The sequence below is a fragment of the Lonchura striata genome, chromosome 24 (assembly GCF_050655825.1).
Source record: "Lonchura striata isolate lonStrDom1 chromosome 24, ASM5065582v1, whole genome shotgun sequence".
Lineage (NCBI taxonomy): Eukaryota > Metazoa > Chordata > Aves > Passeriformes > Estrildidae > Lonchura > Lonchura striata.
In genome coordinates this window covers 2,308,519-2,327,000 of record NC_140726.1, presented here as the reverse complement: position 1 = coordinate 2,327,000, position 18,482 = coordinate 2,308,519, and the positions used below count along the sequence as shown (strand labels likewise).

The 18,482-nt window shown below is 46.3% G+C and overlaps 1 protein-coding gene across 4 annotated transcripts in view; it reads right to left on the bottom strand.

Moving 5' to 3' along the window:
* The window catches only part of CDON (cell adhesion associated, oncogene regulated), a 59,782-nt gene that overhangs the window by 23,148 nt on the left and 18,152 nt on the right, over positions 1-18,482 (bottom strand). For all 4 annotated transcript variants that reach the window (XM_085560145.1, XM_021525766.3, XM_085560146.1 and 1 more), the window contains 8 exons: positions 16,634-16,770; positions 14,326-14,598; positions 12,702-12,848; positions 12,267-12,410; positions 11,249-11,536; positions 10,149-10,418; positions 8,889-9,227; positions 4,133-4,425 (listed from right to left, as the gene is read on the bottom strand). In XM_085560145.1, the coding sequence (XP_085416271.1) occupies positions 4,133-4,425; positions 8,889-9,227; positions 10,149-10,418; positions 11,249-11,536; positions 12,267-12,410; positions 12,702-12,848; positions 14,326-14,598; positions 16,634-16,709 (1,830 nt within the window). In that variant the 5' untranslated portion in view covers positions 16,710-16,770. The remainder of the gene's footprint in view (positions 1-4,132; positions 4,426-8,888; positions 9,228-10,148; positions 10,419-11,248; positions 11,537-12,266; positions 12,411-12,701; positions 12,849-14,325; positions 14,599-16,633; positions 16,771-18,482) is intronic.

The following is an 18,482-nucleotide window of genomic DNA, read 5'->3' as shown; positions in this document are numbered from 1 at the left end:
CAAGGGAGAAACCATCAGCAGAGCACACAGGGAACTGGGGACAGCTCACACCCTGCACTGCATCCCCCAGCACCTCTGCCCCTTGCCAAAACTCTACAGGTACCTGTGGTTTGTCTCCAGCTGCTCACAAGGGAGAAACCATCAGCATGGCACACACGGAACTGGGGACTGCTCACACCCTGCACTGCACCCCCCAGGACCTCTGCCCCTCACCAAAACTCCTGCTGTTCTCCTACAGGTACCTGTGGTTTGTCTCCAGCTGCTCACGAGAGAGAGATTGTCAGCACGGCACACACAGAACTGGGGACCACTCAAACCCTGCACTGCTCCATACACAGGCAACAAAGCACCTCTGCCCCTTGCCAAAACTCGTGCTGTCCTACATTTACCTGCGGTTTGTCTCCAGCTGCTCACAAGCGAGAAACCGTCAGCACAGCACACAGGAAACCGGGGACTGCTCAAACCCTGCACTGCACCCCCGAGGACCTCTGCCCCTCACCAAAACTCTACAGGTACCTGCGGTTTGTCTCCATCTGCTCACGAGGGAGAGATTGTCAGCACGGCACACACGGAACCAGGGACTGCTCACAGCCCCCATCGCTCCACACACAGGCACCAAAGCACCTCTGCCCCTTGCCAAAACTCCCACTGTCCTACATGTACCTGTGGTTTGTCTCCAGCTGCTCACGAGGGAGAAACCATCAGCACGGCACACACGGAACTGGGGACCACTCAAACCCTGCATTGCTCCACACACAGGCACCAAAGCACCTCTGCCCCTTGCCAAAACTCCTGTTGTCCTACATTTACCTACAGTTTGTCTCCAGCTGCTCACAAGGCAGAAACCATGAGGCAGAAACCATCAGCACAGCATGCTCAGAACTAAGGACTGCTCAAACCCTGCATTGCTCCACACACAGGCACCAAAGCACCTCTGCCCATCACTAAAACTCCTGCTGTTCTCCCACATTTACCTACGGTTTGTCTCCAAGTGCACATAAGTGAGAAACTATCAGCAAAGCACACTAGAACAGGGAGCTGCTCACACCCCACATCACGCCCCAGAGGGCCTCTGCCTCTTGCCAAAACTCCCACTGTTCACATTTACCTGCAGTTTGTCTCCAGCTGCTCACGAGGCAGAAACCATCAGCACAGCACACATGGAACCAGGGACTGCTCAAACCCTGCATTGCTCCACGCACAGGCACCAAAGCACCTCTGCCCCTCACCAGAACTCCTGCTATTCTCTTACATTTACCTACAGTTTGTCTCCAAGTGCTTCTACTACAAATCAGCAGCTTTGCACCCACTATGACAGCACTTCTTGGATAAACTTATTTTCCCTCTCCACGCACATACACAGAGTTGGTTTTGACTGGGTTTTTTGTCATTTTCATTTGTGGCTAAAGCTACAAGAGCCCAAAAGATTTTCAAGCCTTCAGCTGAAAATCACCAGATGGGGAAAATAAAGGGCTGGACCCAATACCCTAACAAGAAGGACATTTTCCCTGTACTAGCCCAGCTTTCCCTCTATTTCAGCATTTATAAATATTTATTGGCTAAAATGGGCAACAAAAAGTATGTCTTAGTTACTTCTTAAGGATGGCAAAAAAGTCAGCAGGGAGACCAAAGATTTGGGTTTACCAATGCTCGTTAATTTTTCTAAAAAACAAAAACACTTTTTAACTTAGCAGTGAAATCACCAGCTCCATTAAAGAAAAGACATTCTGGGTAGTCTCTTAATGCTTGACCTTTGCAGGAAAACATTACCCCAAATCCCAAAGGAAAAGACAAAGATTCCACCAAAAATAAACTACTAAACAATATAAGACTTTAATAAAACATTGGAGGCAGATCTAAACACTGTGGATTATCAAAGGTTATGCCAGAGGTCTTTGTTCAACTGTTTTCTTCTACAGCAGCCACTCCAAGGCTTTTATTCCCCCAACATTTTTTTTTCCTCTATTAAAAGAGGGAAATCAATAAAATCATTTAATGACAGAAAGAGAGCACCACCCTAAAAAACAGGATAAATTCGGTGCTGAGAAATGCATGAATGAACACATTTAATGTGGAAAGGATTGGTGTGAGAGAAGGGAGAGCATCAAAAAGGTCAAAAAAGCATTCAGAGCTTCCAGGGCTTATGTGAACCAACCACCTTTGGATGAGAAATTATCACTAACAAACTCTGGCACTTGGTTTTCAGGAATCAACAGGTCAAAAATCTAAGCATTCCCTCCAGGCTAAGACAAGATCAGGATGCAGAGGATTAAAAAGCTTATGAAAAATAAATCAAACAGCTTTGCCATGCAGAAAACTGGTTTGCTTGGAAGAACAGACAGAGGCATTGCTTGGTTCTGATTTTAGAAACACAGAACGTCCCGAGTTGAAAGTGGCCCACAAGGATCACGGAGTCCAACTCCTGGCTCTGCACAAGAGACCCCAGGATTTCCACCACGTGATGTTAAGCAGAAAAGCTCAGTGTTGACACACCATTTTTAATGCCATAGCAGGTACTGCCCTGCAAATATCAGTTCCCTTACATATTTGATAACTTTGGTTTAATTGAGTCCCTTTGGGACACAGAGCAGCAAACTTGGCGATGCACTAAGGTAAAGCTCAGCTTCCCTTCTGCTGTCACACACAGATTCAAGCTGGCTCACATTTGAATGCATTTTTAACCCCACTGATTTTGCACACAAGCCCTGAACCCCCATTCTCCCTAATGACACTGTACAGGACAGAAAAGCCTGGATAACTCTCACTTAAAACTAGACAGAGCAGTGTATTGGTGACAATGTCAGCCATCCCTCAAACAAGCTGTGTGGGCACAGGAACTTCAGCTACACGCTGTGTTCTGCCTGGCCTGAACCCATGTCCTGGTTCACACCAGTGTGGAGACAGATAAGCATGCCAAACCTCTCCCTTGGAGAGATGTCCCTTGAATGAGCTGTGATAAGATCATCTCAACCCTCCTGGATTGAGAAACCCTCCTTGGTTTGGGGTCCCATGTAGATTTTTTGTAACCCATTAGATTTTTCTCCTTTGTACCACCCCTGCTTTTCCCCATAAAAACCCCAATTTCTGCCCTGTTCTGGATGGAGCTGTCGTTCCTGGCCTCCTTCTCAAAGTGCTGGAATAAAGGCTAGCTCTGTGGAACTGCTACACAGTGCTCCTGTCTCTTTGTCCCTGTGGCCTGGGGACACCTCGCAAGGCAGGGCTGAAATCCCTGCTCAGAGCTGAGCTGCCTGCCCCTGGCTGATACTGAAATCAGTGCTCAGAGCTGAGCTGCCTGCCTGTTTCTGATGCTGAAATCAGTGCTCAGAGCTGAGCTGCCTGCCTGTTTCTGATGCTGAAATCAGTGCTCAGAGCTGAGCTGCCTGCCTGTTTCTGATGCTGAAATCAGTGCTCAGAGCTGAGCTGCCTGCCTGTTTCTGATGCTGAAATCAGTGCTCAGAGCTGAGCTGCTCCTTTCTGATGCTGAAATCCCTGCTCAGAGCTGAGCTGCCTGCCTGTTTCTGATGCTGAAATCAGTTCTCAGAGCTGAGCTGCCTGCCTGTTTCTGATGCTGAAATCAGTGCTCAGAGCTGAGCTGCCTGCTTCTTTCTGATGCTGAAATCAGTGCTCAGAGCTGAGCTGCCTGCTTCTTTCTGATGCTGAAATCAGTGCTCAGAGCTGAGCTGCCTGCTTCTTTCTGATGCTGAAATCAGTGCTCAGAGCTGAGCTGCCTGCTTCTTTCTGATGCTGAAATCAGTGCTCAGAGCTGAGCTGCCTGCCTGTTTCTGATGCTGAAATCCCTGCTCAGAGCTGAGCTGCCTGCCTGTTTCTGATGCTGAAATCAGTGCTCAGAACTGAGCTGCCTGCCCCTGGCTGATGCTGAAATCATTGTTCAGAGATGAGCTGCCTGCCTGTTTCTGATGCTGAAATCAGTGCTCAGAGCTGAGCTCCCTGCCCCTTTCTGAGGTTACCAGCTGAAGGACTACCCGAACCCCTAGAAAGTGTCTCCTGTGGGACCTCTCTCTGGGAAGGCTGAGCCCCCAGCCCCCGAGCGACCATCACAGCACAGCAGCACTGCTGCTCCCTGTGAAAGCCCCAGAAGCGCGGTGTGTCCTGGGCACGGCCGGGACGGTACCTTGCGGTATTTGACAAAGTAGGCGTTGATGGGCAGGCCCCCGGCGCGGCCCGGCCGCCACACCAGGCTGTACGTGTCCGGCTTGGGGGTCTGCGGGGGGCTCAGGATGATGGGAGCCTCGGGCGGGGCGGCGGCGCTCGACGCTTTTTCCATCGCAGCCGCATCCAGAGGAGAATCTGTTGGAGGCGAGCTTGGAAATGCCATTTCTGCACCAAAATCGCCGCCGCTCTCGTCGCTCTGGGCAAGCTCCAGAGGAGCTGTTTCTCCTGCTCTCGTGCCAGTTGTTGAAGGAACTGCAAAGGGAGGGTCTGGTTACATCCCCATGATGACGTACATTCACCCTGCGCCGAGGGGACACTAAATCATTTCAGAGTGACATTTCCAAACAAGCCCTGCTGCAAAACGCCAGGTCCAGAGGTGCCCACACAGATCCGAGCCTGGTGCCAAGCTGTGGCCTGGGTGTTTTTTCAGGGCACAGCAGTGGGGTTCAGTTTGTTTTATTTGGTTTGGCTTTTTTTTCACAGTAGCAAAGGGAGACAACCTGAAACTCAAGGTCTAAAGGCACAGTTTGACCGTATCACCACTAAATTAAGTCATGGCAATGCATGTTAAAAGAAATAAATAAGTATATAGCTAAATTTGTGAGACAAACCGAGTAATTTGTATGTCGTTGTACAAGGAACTTTTCATGGCGTGCACTGGCATGCACACAAGAGGACATTCTCCTACTCCAGTTTCTGAGGTTTTAGCTGCAATTTAGAAAAGCTTTGAAAGCTGCACAACTCAACTACTTCATTTGAAAATTTATGCTGAGAATAAACTCAGTTTACAGGAAGATCTACATGCAATTTAATACCAACACATTTCTAGAAATCCTTCTCCAGCCTCTTCCAACCTATTTACTTTCACTGGTATGTAAAAGAAATCTATATAGTATCAGTACTCTAAAAGATGCCACAAGACAAAAAAAAAGCCCTATGCAGCTGATGCAGGGATCGTCAGCATTCCAGGCAGGAAAAGGGTGGCAGGTTGGACATCTGAGATTATCCAGGACAAGAAAACATCAGTACTTAAAGCAAGAAGGTTTGGGAAGCAGCACAGCTCCTCAAGGCTGCACACGGCAGCAGTGGGACAGCCAGATGTTTGGAGCCCTGTCCGTCCTTTCAGATTTGTGTAGGTTTATGTTATGTGCCGGGGTCTGGACGGGGAAGGGAATGAAGGGAACTTGGTTTACAAAACAAACAAATTCCTTGGTAATGTAAAGCCTAGGCAGTGTTAGCCCGGCTGACTCAGATTCCTTCAAACCTCCATTAAAATACCAGCAGCAAGTGTGGCTGCTATTTTTGGCCACTTTTTAAAAAGCTGGGAAGGAAAGTTCTCTTTTCAAATTGAAGACATGCTCTCGGCAAGCATTCCTTGTTTGTTTCTTCTCATTTATTTAGCAATGCCACAAAATTCAGAGACAGGAAGAAGGCAACAACGTGGGGAGGATGTCCCCAAAGCCCAGATGGTCTTAAAACGCCAGACACTCCCAGAACAACCCCTGAGTGAAAGGGTATCTCTGCTGTCAGTGGAGCAGCGGGAAGGGCGTGATATTGGAAACAAATGGGAGGAGGTGGAAGGCCCTCAGCACCGTGGTGGACCCCGAGGATGTGGGTGGGCATGGTTTGGTTTGGCGCCTGCTGGCACTGGGGACACGGACTCTTGGAGTGGAGGATGAGTTGTGGTTTCAGCTGGTGACAGCAGACCCACAGCCAGCACTGTGTTTATTGCTGCAGGAGGGGAGTCGTCAACAACTGCTGGGTTGTTGTATTTTTGCTTTGGAAAACAACCCCCGGGTAACAATTCCCATTGAGTAATTCAGATCAAAGCTCTTTTTTGCAAAGTTTCTGGTATAATTACTACCCATATAACCCAGCACATCAGCCTTCTCTCTGCTGCTGTGTCATTATGCAACTTTTTTTGGCTGCTGCTCTCAGTGCCATCCCCTTCTCCACAGTCATGGAGATTTTTCTCCCTCAGTTCACCTCTCCCTCAATCCCACCAAGAACACCAGCAGCACTGAGCTGAGTCAGGCCAAAGGCTGCATGCACCCAAAATCCTGACGCCATCAGCAACTGGAGAAGGACTGAGTGACCAAAATTTGGGCATTAAAAGAATGTATTCATAGAATCTTAGAATTGAGTTGGAAGGGACCTTAAAGGCCATTCAGTTCCACCCCACTGCCATGGGCAGTGATATTTTCCACTATCCCAGGTTGCTCCAAGCCCAACCTGGCTTTGGATACTCCCAGGAATGGGGCAGCCACAGCTTCTCTGTGGCCTCACCACCCTCACAAGGAGGAATTTCTTTCTAATATCCCATCCATCCCTGCCCCCTGCAGTGTGAGGCCATTCCCCCCTTGTCCTGTCACTCCAGGCCCTTGGACAAAAATCCTCTCCAGCTCTCTTAGGCATGGAAGGGGGTCTAGGATCTCCCCAGATCCTTCTCTTCTCCAGGATGAACCATCCCAACTCTCCCAGCCTGGCTCCAACTCATACATTCCATAATACCCAGAGCTCTACTGCCTGCTGTTGTTTCTCCCCTTCAGCTGCCTCATTTCGAAGGGGAAGAGCCCTCACGTTTTCAGCCTCTCCTCCTGCAGAAACCTTCCCCCAGCTGCTGTGTTTCACAGCACCTTTGCTTGTTCTCCTGCTCCCCTCCTGACCAGGCAAAGCCAGCAGCTCCAGGTTTTATATCTGCTGTGCTAACGGGTCACATTCCCAGGCACTTCTTCCCTGCTCCTTTAACAGCCAGAGGATCCTCCCTGCTTTCCAAGCTCTCCAAATATCTCAGTAGAGGCTGGGGAAGCCCTCTGAAAACCTGAACACAGCACATCAGTGAGGTCACCTACACCTGGCACGTTTCAAATCACATTAGGACTTCTCAGAGCTTCTCTAAGGTTTCTGTAGGAGCAACTTCGGCCCGTTTGCCCCTGAAACACCCACCTGTGTAGACTAAATGCTCGTTGTGTTTCTCACTCCCTCTCCTGCTACTCAGGCTGCCTGCAGTGTATTTTTCTCCTTTATTTCCATTAGATGAAGTTATTTTGGAGATTTAACCTTGTGTTCAGTAGCTCTGGGAAGCTCCTGCCATGCAGGCCAACCCTACAACTATCTAAAAAAGACCCAAAAAAGGGAGGGCTGCGAGTACAGGATCCTGAGGCATCATTTTACATTTTGGTGGTTTCTCACTATGATGGCAGCTGAAGTTGTCCTGCCCGCTGTAAGACCATGCAATGAATCACAGCCTGGAACAGATCCAGCAGAAGGGAAAAAAAAAGATATATTTTTCAGCCAAATGGGCTTTCTTGCTGTGTGCTGGGACAAGGCAAATTACGGGACTGGGTACTTGGGCTGAGAGGTGTTTAAGCTGATCCTTCTACCAAAGAAATGGAATCCCAGCTGAAGTCATTCAGGTGCTTCGGAAGTGTTACCTGGCAGGAATTCTTCATTAAACAGCTGAGTGTCTGAGCATGTCTTTGGCATGGCTGGGAGCTGTTCTAAACCCCTAACAGCTCCCAGAAAGTCCTCAGAGACTTTTATATCAAAACCAAATGCCTTAACCACCCTCTGCACCATAATCAGCAGCCAGTACAACGTATTAGAAACCGATAAAAGTTAATAAACAAAGCATTAAAATTGAACTCACTGCCATAAAATTCTGAGGCAAAGCACTGGGATTTTTCTCTTTAACACAGGCTGAATTCTGGGATGATATTTAGTTTCGTTTTTCCACTCAGCAAGGTCCAAAAATAACTGATTTATAAAACTACATGATGGGATCACTTTTTTGAGGTTTCTTCTTTCTTTTTTTTCCCTAAGTGAACCTTTAAGCATCTTTTCATGTTATTTACAGGAGTTTTAAACTCTAACCAAAGAACCTTAAATATGGGGCCACATTAAATCCCACTGACCTGAAATCTCCCTGGCATTCAGCTAAATTAACTGAGGCAAGGTGCTGAAAGAGCTGAGAAACTTAAGTAACTTCATGTAACTAAAAATCTGTATCTCAGCTCTTGTGAAGGGAACTTGGGGGAGCTCAAACCTGTTATTAATGTCACATAATATTCCAATGCAAGGAAAGGCTCTTTCCCATCTTGCTTTAATGTTAGTACTCTTTTTTCCTAGTAGCAATTTCAATAAATAAATAAAAAAAATACCACCCTTGTGGGAAATAGATTTGTAGAAAATTCTCAAAACCTGACAGGAGGCTCAGATAGTATGCATTTGTACATAAACATTGGGACAAGAAATGTTGACTTAGAAATGCTATGGAATAGGACAGATATTGTTCAGAGAGAAATGGAAATAGAAACAAGCTTTAAAGGATGGTTTTGTAAAATACTTTGGAGAAATAGAGCTATGAAAGATGCATTGTATTAGGACCTAACGAGGGGTAATTTTAGATAATTGACTTTAAGGCACGAAAGGCATTTCGTCCTCTCAGTTGCCCCATCTCTGAGTCAGAAAAGGGTTTAGTCCAACACATCCTCAGATAGTTTTTTTCACATGGAAGATGCTAAGCCCATGCAATGCACACAGAATTCCTCCTTTGCCTAAGGCAGGATGGAGGAACTGCTCCATGAAGACAACCAAGACTCCTCTCCTTCCTTTCCCTGAGACTCCACCCCACCCACCTGCCACGCATTTCTTATTTTGAGGCATTTCTCACCTAAATCAGGGAGCCAAGAGGGAAGTTTGGGGCTTCAACTTACCGACGGTAAGGAAGGCTGTGGACAGGGCAGAGCCGTGCTGGTTGCTGGCCTCGCAGCGGAACTGCCCGGCGCGCTCCGGGGTCACGTTCCGCAGGCGCAGCGAGCCCCAGCCCACGCGGGGCACCGAGGGGCAGGAGGGCTCTGGCCCTGCTGGGGGAGGGCTCGGTGCTTTGGGGGGAAGCCCCCGGCTGGGGTGGCTGATCACGAGGCCTCTGCTGTCGTACCAGCGGATCAGAGGAGCGGGCAGGCCGGTGGCATTGCAGGACAGGGTCACATCCCCACCAGCCACCACGGTGGTGTTGGCTGGGGAAGAGATGATGATGGGGACAGAGTCTTTGCCTGGGGGGAAAAGCAACCAAAGAACGAATTCAGCTAAGGGATATGACACTTAATGCCAGAACAAGTCAATACAATTTATAAAATCACATGTGGTTCCTTCTAACCATTTTAAAAATTATTTCTTCTCTACACAGCATCTCTAGACTTCCCTTCCAGTCTGAAGACATCAGCACAGACTCCACCTTAGAGAAAGTTGATAAAAACCTATATTCAAACTGCACTTTAAATTCTCTAAATGTAAAAGACTTGACTGTCAGTGTGGAACACAGTGTGGGTAAGACTGGCTTAGTCCACTCCACACATGCACAGGCCATGAAATCTCTGCTCAGCCAGGCTCTGCACAGCTCACACCAACCACAACTGGTCCAGAGAAGGTTCAAAGCTTCAGCTACGCACAACAGGGAGAGAATGGGGACAGCAGCAGTCTTGCCAGCATCCTTGTGCCAGCAGAAATCAATTCTCTGGGTATTAGAAGGTATCTTAGATAGAAAAGAGATCAAAAAGACTACTGGTACCTGATCCTGCCAATCTGATAGAGGGGAAGTGTGCATTAACCCCAGACCTGGGGATTGTTGAGTAAACTTGATTATGGAGCAGGAACTACTCAGCAGCCAATACTATTAGGAGTACCAGCTCATCCAGCACAACAGGATCCTGATTCTATTTAAGAATAAATCGCATCAAAACCAATCATAAGCTGATTTGATTGTAGCTGATAATCCAGGTTTTAAGCATCAAGTAGCCACACCACCCCAGAAATCCCTGCACCTCTTAAAATCCAGCTGAAAGCACCTTCTTTGTAAGATCAGTGGTCAGAAACAAATTAATACATAATCTAGGAAAAAAAAAAATACCACAACAGAATAAAGCTTGAAGTATAAATGCTTAATGTGAGTTCTTGAGGGCTGCAAGTGCTCCTACCTGGCTGGACACGGAGTCTCCCCGTGGACTGCACAAACCCAATTCCATTGTTCCCCACACACTGGTAGAAGCCAGAGTCCTCCAGGGTGACCCCGCAGATCCGCAGGTGGTTTCCTGTGGGGAAATGTCGTGGGGAGGGGCGGAGAGGAGCCGCGTTGTGCAGCCAGGTGAGGGTGGGAGCAGGGCTGCCGCCAACCTCGCACCAGAAATGGACACTCGCTCCCGCGGCCACGGTTTCATCCTGCAGTCCCCTGGAGAGTGAGGCAGGTTCTGGAAAAGGGAAATGATTCTACATAAATGACTTAGACTAAGTCCTGAAAAAACTGCTGTGGAACATTACACAGGCTTATCACAGCCAAAGGCTGAGCAAGCACCCCAAGCTGCACAGCCCAAAGCTGGTTTTCCCACACATGGGCTTATTTGAATGGTTTCTCCCTTTTATTTCAAGAGCCACATGTTTGTATTAATCTTGTAAATAAAAGACTTCTATTTTCAAAACAATTAATTAGTGACATCTCCCAAAAAGAGGTGTGCTGTGTGTCAACACCCTGTTTGCTGAGTAACTCCAACATACACATTTTCAAAACCAAACAAAATCTGTCAATGCAGAAAAACTTAAATACCAGGAAAATCTGCTACAGTGGAAAGCGGAGGTGAAGAACAACTAGCAGCCAAACAAAAGAGGCCAAATATATGATTATGTTTCTTTTGCTTTTGTTTATGTTCTCATCCAAGTATCACCTTCCCTCACCAGTTTTTGTTCACATACAACCTCTCAAAAGAAGCAAATCTGGTCTCTGGCACATTACTGACACTGGCACTCTGCAGGAAAATAAATGGATCAGTTCTTCCCTTGGAGTTTGTTATCCTTCACTGTTTCATTATTTCAGACTGCAAATGGTTTGAAGAGATAAATAATTACGGATTTTAACTTGGGAGAAATAATGGGATATGGTCATTATAAACAGATCTGTATTCTTTATTTTAATATGCTTAAGGTTGAGAAAGAATGCAAGGTTGTTTGGAGGCAGGTGCCAAAACTAGCAGGTATATGAAGGGTATGTTTGTTGCCTGGATGTGAAAATGTCTTTAATTCTTACCAAGTACAGTAAGCGAATAGTTAACATATTTCACTGCTCCAGAGCCACTTCCCACCACGCAGGAGTAATTCCCAGCATCCGATGGCTCCAGCCGGTCTGTGACCAGGTGGGAGTGCAGCAGCTTCCACCTGCCTCTCCCCAGCGCATCCCGGCCGTCCTTCAGCCAGCGGATGGGGGCCGGCGCTGACCCACTGACCACGCACTCCAGGGTCAGGGCGCTGTGCCGGGGCACTGCCAGGCTCTGGGGAGCCAGCGGGTGAAGGATGTGGGAGCCACCTGAAGAAGGACCTGGAAGAAAGGAGATGAATTGTGGAATAGAATCACGGTATGGTTTGGGTTTCTGGTCACCTTCCACTAGACCGGGCTGCTCCAAGCCCTGTCCATGCTGGCCTTGAACACTTCCAGAGATGGGACAGCCACAGCTTCTCTTGGCAGAGAGCCTCACAGGGCCTCACCACCCTCACAGGGACCCAACATCTAATGTAAACCTACTCTCCATCAGTGCCATCCCCCCCTCTCACTCCAGGCCCTTTCTCTCCAGTTTTCTTGTAGGCTCCCTTCAGGTACTGGAAGGTCACAATTAGGTCACCCTTAAACCTTCTGTTTTACAGGGTGAACTATCTCAATTCTCTTAGCTTTTCCTTGCAGGAGAAACCAACCAAGCTTTTAAACCATACCCTCCCATCCCATTCTCTGTCCTCCTCCATGTCTTTCAAACACTGCACTTGGGACAGAGCACAATGTTGTAACACTGCTTCCCAGAAGTCCTGCTCCAAAACAGATCTGGGGACAGAAGTATTAGCAGTATCCCCTTTCCAAAAGTGACTGCCTGGGATTTGAAAAGCAGTCATGCTGCTCCTCCACAGTGAGGGGAAATAACAACTGAATGTGCAAAGAATGCAGGAGAGATCTTACATATTATGGTATTGGAGGCACTGATAGGCTCTTGCTAAAAAAAAGGATGCTATTTACTCTGTTTGAGCTGTATTAATTCTGGAAATCTGAACTGAATACTCACGTGTGACTGTGAGCTTCCGTGCAGTGAGTTCTACTCTGAGGTCGTGAGTAACTGGGTTGTATGCTGCACACTTGTAGGATCCTTTGTCTTCTAAAGATACATTCAAAATTTGCAGGTTTCCAGATGGAAGAATTAGGTAGTTGGCTAAACAAGTGGGGAAGGTGAAAAGAAGATTAAGTTTAATTTAGTTTCAGAAGATATCTTCCTTTTTTGTAATTTTTTAAAATTAATTTGTCAGCTACACCTATTTATTCTAAATATAGGATCAAAAAGAAATCACCATGCAAAGGAGACTCATTTCCAAGGGTAGGTTTAGATAAAGTAATCTGCACAGGAGGTTCTGCAGCTTTCCAGAGGAGTTTTTTCCTTTAGGTTCAAAGAAAAAAACTCTAGGCAAGCTTTTGTTGGATACTTCTATTGCACAAAACACCTCACCTGTTGATTGTTCCAGCCATTTCCCCCGCACCTGGAAGCGAACCTGTGCTTTGGGGTGACTTTCTGGCACCTTGCACCTGATGAGAGCTGTGCCTCCTTCCTCTGCTGCAACAGCAGCCGTCCCCAAGGCATCAAAGGCAGCTAAACCTGGAGAGAATTGGGAACAGGGTAAGAGCAGCCACGGCTTAGGAGAGGGGAAGGGCAGTAAGCTCAGTATTTGTGTCCAGAATACAGCTGGTTCCATGCTGATTATCTTATTTGGTGCACCTTTTGGACATTCACATCAAAAGGCCTGGTCTATCCTGTAGCCCATAACACCATAAACCCTCCTCATCAAGCGTCCTTACTACAAAAATCTTTTACCTGGGAACAGTGAGGAGAAAAAGAATTCCTACATCCCCTCAACTGCTCCCAGAAAAGCCAGTAGAGACACTGGAAAGGCTTCAGGACTCCTGACACACTCTGAGGGCACTACAGAAGACAATTCACAGTGACAGCAGGAAGCCTGTCCATAAAAACATGGAATTGTCTTTCTGGGATGATAATGAACACAGCAGTGCTGTGAGGCAGGCAGAGAGCTCCCAGCACCTTCCTGTGTGCTGCCAAAACTTCCAAGGGAGGAGGGAAGTGTGAAAGCTGCTCTTCTACTCCCTCCATGTTCAAACTTCTTTCAGGCTGTGAAGTTTTCTTATGTTGGCCACCCTTGGAGCTCTCTTGAGAGGGACTGGCCATGGGTCAGTACTTTACCAAAACACTTATAAGAGATTTTCCTCCCAAGGGGATTTTGGACATGCTCCATAGATGAGGTACCCTTCCAGAGAAATCACTCAAACCCTGCTTGACAAAGACCTGATTCAAACAGCCCACAGATCCCAAGCAGACAAATCATGCTCATGCAGGAATATTGTACTCCCATTCTCAGCACTGCACTGTCCTTTCCACGTGGAAGACATTGTCCTTCTTCTTCCAAATCCCTTGAGGTCACACAATTTACAAATCAAGCATAAAGGCAAAGACTGATCAGAAGAACTAGTGCAACTAAGAGAAGGGAAGCTGTCCCTAAGAGGTGAGAAGATCAACACTGGTTTGATCAAATCAAATTAAAATCTGCAGCTCCCAGGCAACAATTACCAGAGATTTCTCCTCAACTCTCAAGCATGCTTTTACAATGGCATGGCAGCTCAGCTGCTCTTTCAACATCCTTTGCGAAGGGAAGCATTGTATTTTCAGGCCAATTCATGGAAATGAATATTATTTCATTGAATAACATTTGTGTTTGCTGAAGGAGATCCTTGAGATCCTTCAACTTGAAATGAGGCTGACACCAACACTAAATCCATCAGGTATGGTTTGGTCCAGCTGAGGCTTTAAAAGTCTCCAAGAATGGGGATCCACAAGCTTTCTCACGAATCTGTTCCTAGGCTACATCACCTAACAGGTCTCAGATGATATAATTTAAAAAAAGGCAAGACGTGTACAATCCATCACATTCTAAGTACTGGCCGAGGAAAAAAAACACCCCAGAACATTTTGATCTAGACATTTTTTAGAAGTCAAAGAACAAACCACACAAGCCAGCTGAGAATTGGCAAGGAGCAAAGAGCAGAAATGCAGATGAACTTACTGCCCATGGACACGGTGGCCGGCCGGCTCAGCACAGCACCCACGCCGCTGCTCGCCACGCACTGATAGCGCCCGCACGTCGCCGGGCTCAGGGACACGATTGTCAAAGATCCTGACTGGATTTCCACTTCTCCCACCCTGCTGTTCAGAGGCTCCCCATTAAACAGCCAGGAAATGCGAGCTGTGGAGGGCTCGGCAGAGCAGCGGAGTTGGACGGGCTCACCAGACTTCTGGACAGTAGACGAGGGCTCAGAAATAAAACGGGGGGTTATATCTAAAAGGAAAAATATACAGATATTGAGTTAGAGACCAGGATTTTGCATGGACACGGGTGATAAGGTTAAAAATGTGTTGACTGGTAGGAAAGACTCACCATATAAAGGGTCTCTAAACTCTGAATTGCTAGTGATACTCAAGAAAGTGTTGCCCTTCCTTGACAAAAGGAACTCAGGAGAGATTCCTGCTCACTCTCAAACATTGGGAAAACATCAAGATTCAAACCCCACAAAGGGGGTAACAACAACTAAATGGAGATAGGTGCAGTAAGGGGGAAGTACATTCCCAAGTGTGCACAAGGCAGAGGCATCACGCTTGCCAGGGCCAGCAAAAATTGCAATCCCACTGGATTTATCCAGAGGAAAAGAGCACCCGTCACCTGAAGAGACGGAGCACAGGAACACGCAGCTGTAGCTGATCTGTCCCATATGAAACAGGCCCGGACGTGACTTATAAAATGCTAGAAATGGCAGGAGCCTGCCAGGTATTTACACAGAACCGTCTCCGAGTCTGCAGAACTAATTAAAAATAGCCGGATAAAAAAAAGCTGGACGAACAGCAAAGGCTCTTGCTAATTCCAAATACATGGACTTCATCAGGACAAGGATGATGAATTGGGCATCCATTATCTTTACTGAGTAAAGATGAACAGAAACAGGAAGAGCTGCTAATAAATAAAAGGTTCAATTCCACAGAACTTGGTTATGAGAATCCATTTATTTGCCAGAAGAAAATTCCTGCTTGTTGGAAGAGATTTTTTCCTATCCTGGCCAATGAAGCACTGGGAAGTATTTCCATTTGTTTTCTATTGAATTCTCCACTAAAGATTTTGCATGAAGGAAGCAAGTAAAACACAATTAACACCAGTAATACTTAATTGGTTAGCAACATAAATTAGGGGAAAAATCTAAATTAAAAATAGACACATTGGCAGGGAAAAATGACTTCTATTTTGTAAAGGATCTAAGGAATTCCAGATAGTACGGGTCAAGATGATATTAAATGACATCCAAGCCAGAGACAGTTTTCTTATAGGTGGGGCCCTGGGTTCATGCTTTTCTTCTCAAGTCAGTCCATCCCAGCTCTGGTTATGAGTTTCAGATGAGAAACTGCACATTTTTAACTGAACCATAAACTATCTGCATAAACATAAAATAAAACTGGAAATTAAAGTGTGGCTTCACTTAACAAAAAAAGATGAAATCCATAAAAATGGTATCCAAGCATTTCGCAGGACTCCAGATGTCCATTTTTAGCTTTTAATTAGAAAACTGTTTTTCCTATTAGTTCAGTTTGAATTTCCAGGGATAAGAGGGAAGCACTGACCTTTCAGTTTGCTTGCCACCAATTGCTATGAAATCATACTGCTACTTTCATCTTCGCCCCTGCCCTCACTTCTGACACCAACACTGCACTTCGCGTAAAAGGCAAAATTGGTAGCAGTGACCCTGCAGCTGGAATTTATCTCCTATGACTGCTTGAAAAATAAAATTTATCCCATTTGCTCATAACGATTGGCTATGAAGTGCTAAAAGTAGTAAAAGCTTCTTTTTTGTGTGGTTACGTTAAGACAAGCTGACTACACAGAGCAGATGTGTCAATTAAAACCATCCCTCCTCTTTTTTTTAACACCAGAGCTGTTCCAACTGCAGCCACGCATCAGCTTTCAGATTTCAAAGGGCTGATTCCTCTCTCCCCCTGAAAATCCAAACCCCTCCCAACCCCTGGGAACACAAGATGCACTGCATGCAGCAGAACCGGCGTCCAGCTGAATCCATGGAGATCCCAAGGAACAAATCCACATAACCCAGAGTCTTCCATGCTCTGGAGCTTGTCCTGAGCCAAGTTTTCACAAGCAAAGTCATGTATTGAATGTAAGGCTGTGTTTCAGTGCTCCATACTTCCTTAAGAGCAGCTCATAGACAATATCCATTAAAGCTGGCCAATTTGAAATGCACTCCCAAGTGTTGTTTGTTCCAAAGTTTGAGCTCCACCCCAAAACCTCCAAGCCCCCAGCTTGGGCGAGGTCTTACCTGTGCTGGTGACAGTGACAAGGCTGGTGGCAGCAATGAGGAGCAGTGCCTGGAAGCGCCCAGGGGTTGGATGCATAGCGCCAGATTATCCAAATTGAAAGCCCAAAGCTCCAGACTAAGATGAGGCACGGAAACAGCTACAAAATAAACAGGCACATGTCTACTGTGAGTTTCAGGAGTTCGTCTTTTAACTCTCTTACAACAAAGTGTTTGGGGTTTAAAGAAAAAAAAAAAAAAGCACAACCAGGAAACAGCTAATATTCTTTGCAATATAGAAACCATCTGTAAAAGTGAGTTAGAGCTGAACTTCACTGTGGTTCCAAGTACTATTCTTAATGTAAGAGTTTTTCCACAGCTGGGGCATTAGGCATCCGCATTGAACCGCTCTGCCTTGATAAATTAGACTCTGTTCCACCCAGAGGAGCTGGAGTCCAAAGTAAACAGCTTATCTATTGGAGATAATATTGTTTGCAAACAATAATCATTTGACCATCTATCATCAGGCTGCACTTGTTTCACAAGTTTCTATGAATCTACTGCTGCGATGCCGCTACCGCTCTCAATTGCTCTAAACCTGCTCACTGAGACCTGTCATCTGCTGGCTCCTTCTGCTGGGCTTTACAGGCAAACCATAGCAATGAAAAACCACCAATATTAGTCTTGTTCTCATTTCTATTCCCAAAAAAATGGTGCTTTCTCCTATATCCTTGTGTGGTATACATTATATCCACTTTTATCTCCATAGCTGCTTCTAGAGAGGGCAGTCCTTTCCTTGGCCAGATCACACACGACCATTCAGCTGTGTGAAATGTCACTTTCATCATCAAAAATAAAAACTACATCATTAAACCAGCAAAACACAAACTAAATATGATCCCAGAGGTCTTTTCCAACCTAAATGACTCTACAATAAATTGCTAAACCAGCAAAATACAAACTAAATCATGGAACCAGCAACAGAACTTGCCCGAGGTGAGTCTCAGGAATGGTGTTTCTGACACTCTGAGTCTCAATCAAACACTGGTTTCTCCAAGAAAACAATAAATCCACAGCTGTCATTCATGTTAATGTCCAACAGGCCTTGCGTAATGCTATGATGGATTAGATCAGAGCTCATTTAGCACAGTTACTTCATTTATCAGCCCGGCCATACAATTCCACTGCTGATAACACTCAACATAGACTTTAAACATCTCATCTATCAGCTGCGTATATAAACACGTATCCAACACACACACAATAACTGGGAGTTTTACTTCAGCACAGAAACAAGTGCAGCAATACACATGCTTGGTAGGAATAAGTCCCAGTTTATTGAGTGTTCATAGAGCCATTTGCTTTCCAAGAAGCTGTATCCAGATATCAACAACAAAATTATTCCCGTGCTTTATTTAAAAACAACCATATTTTATCATCACTGCATCACTGTAAAGTATATATGCGAATTAAGCATCAGGAAAAGCCTCCAATCATAATTACAGAATCACTCTGGGTTTTATGGAGCTGTTTGCTCACTGCCATTTCTGCCCACAAACTGCACTCAGGGTTACACTGACAGCTCGAGAGGGCAGCAAGAAACGCTATCGAGTTCTGCTCCCGTTTCTGGGCAGTTTTATCTGATCCAGCAAATTTCTTTCAGCTGTTGGGGAGACCCGGCGATCCCGCGGCCCAGGCTGGTTCCCAAGGCGAGCCGGGGCTGCTCTGGGAAGCCGCAGATGGCAGAAGAGCCCAGCTGTGCCGAAGGGGTTGGTTTATTTGAATTCTCCCTCGGTTCAAGGGCAGGAGCGCCGCTCCACCAGCGCACGCAGAGGACAAAGTAAACACCCAGAGAACTTGTTAACATCAAACA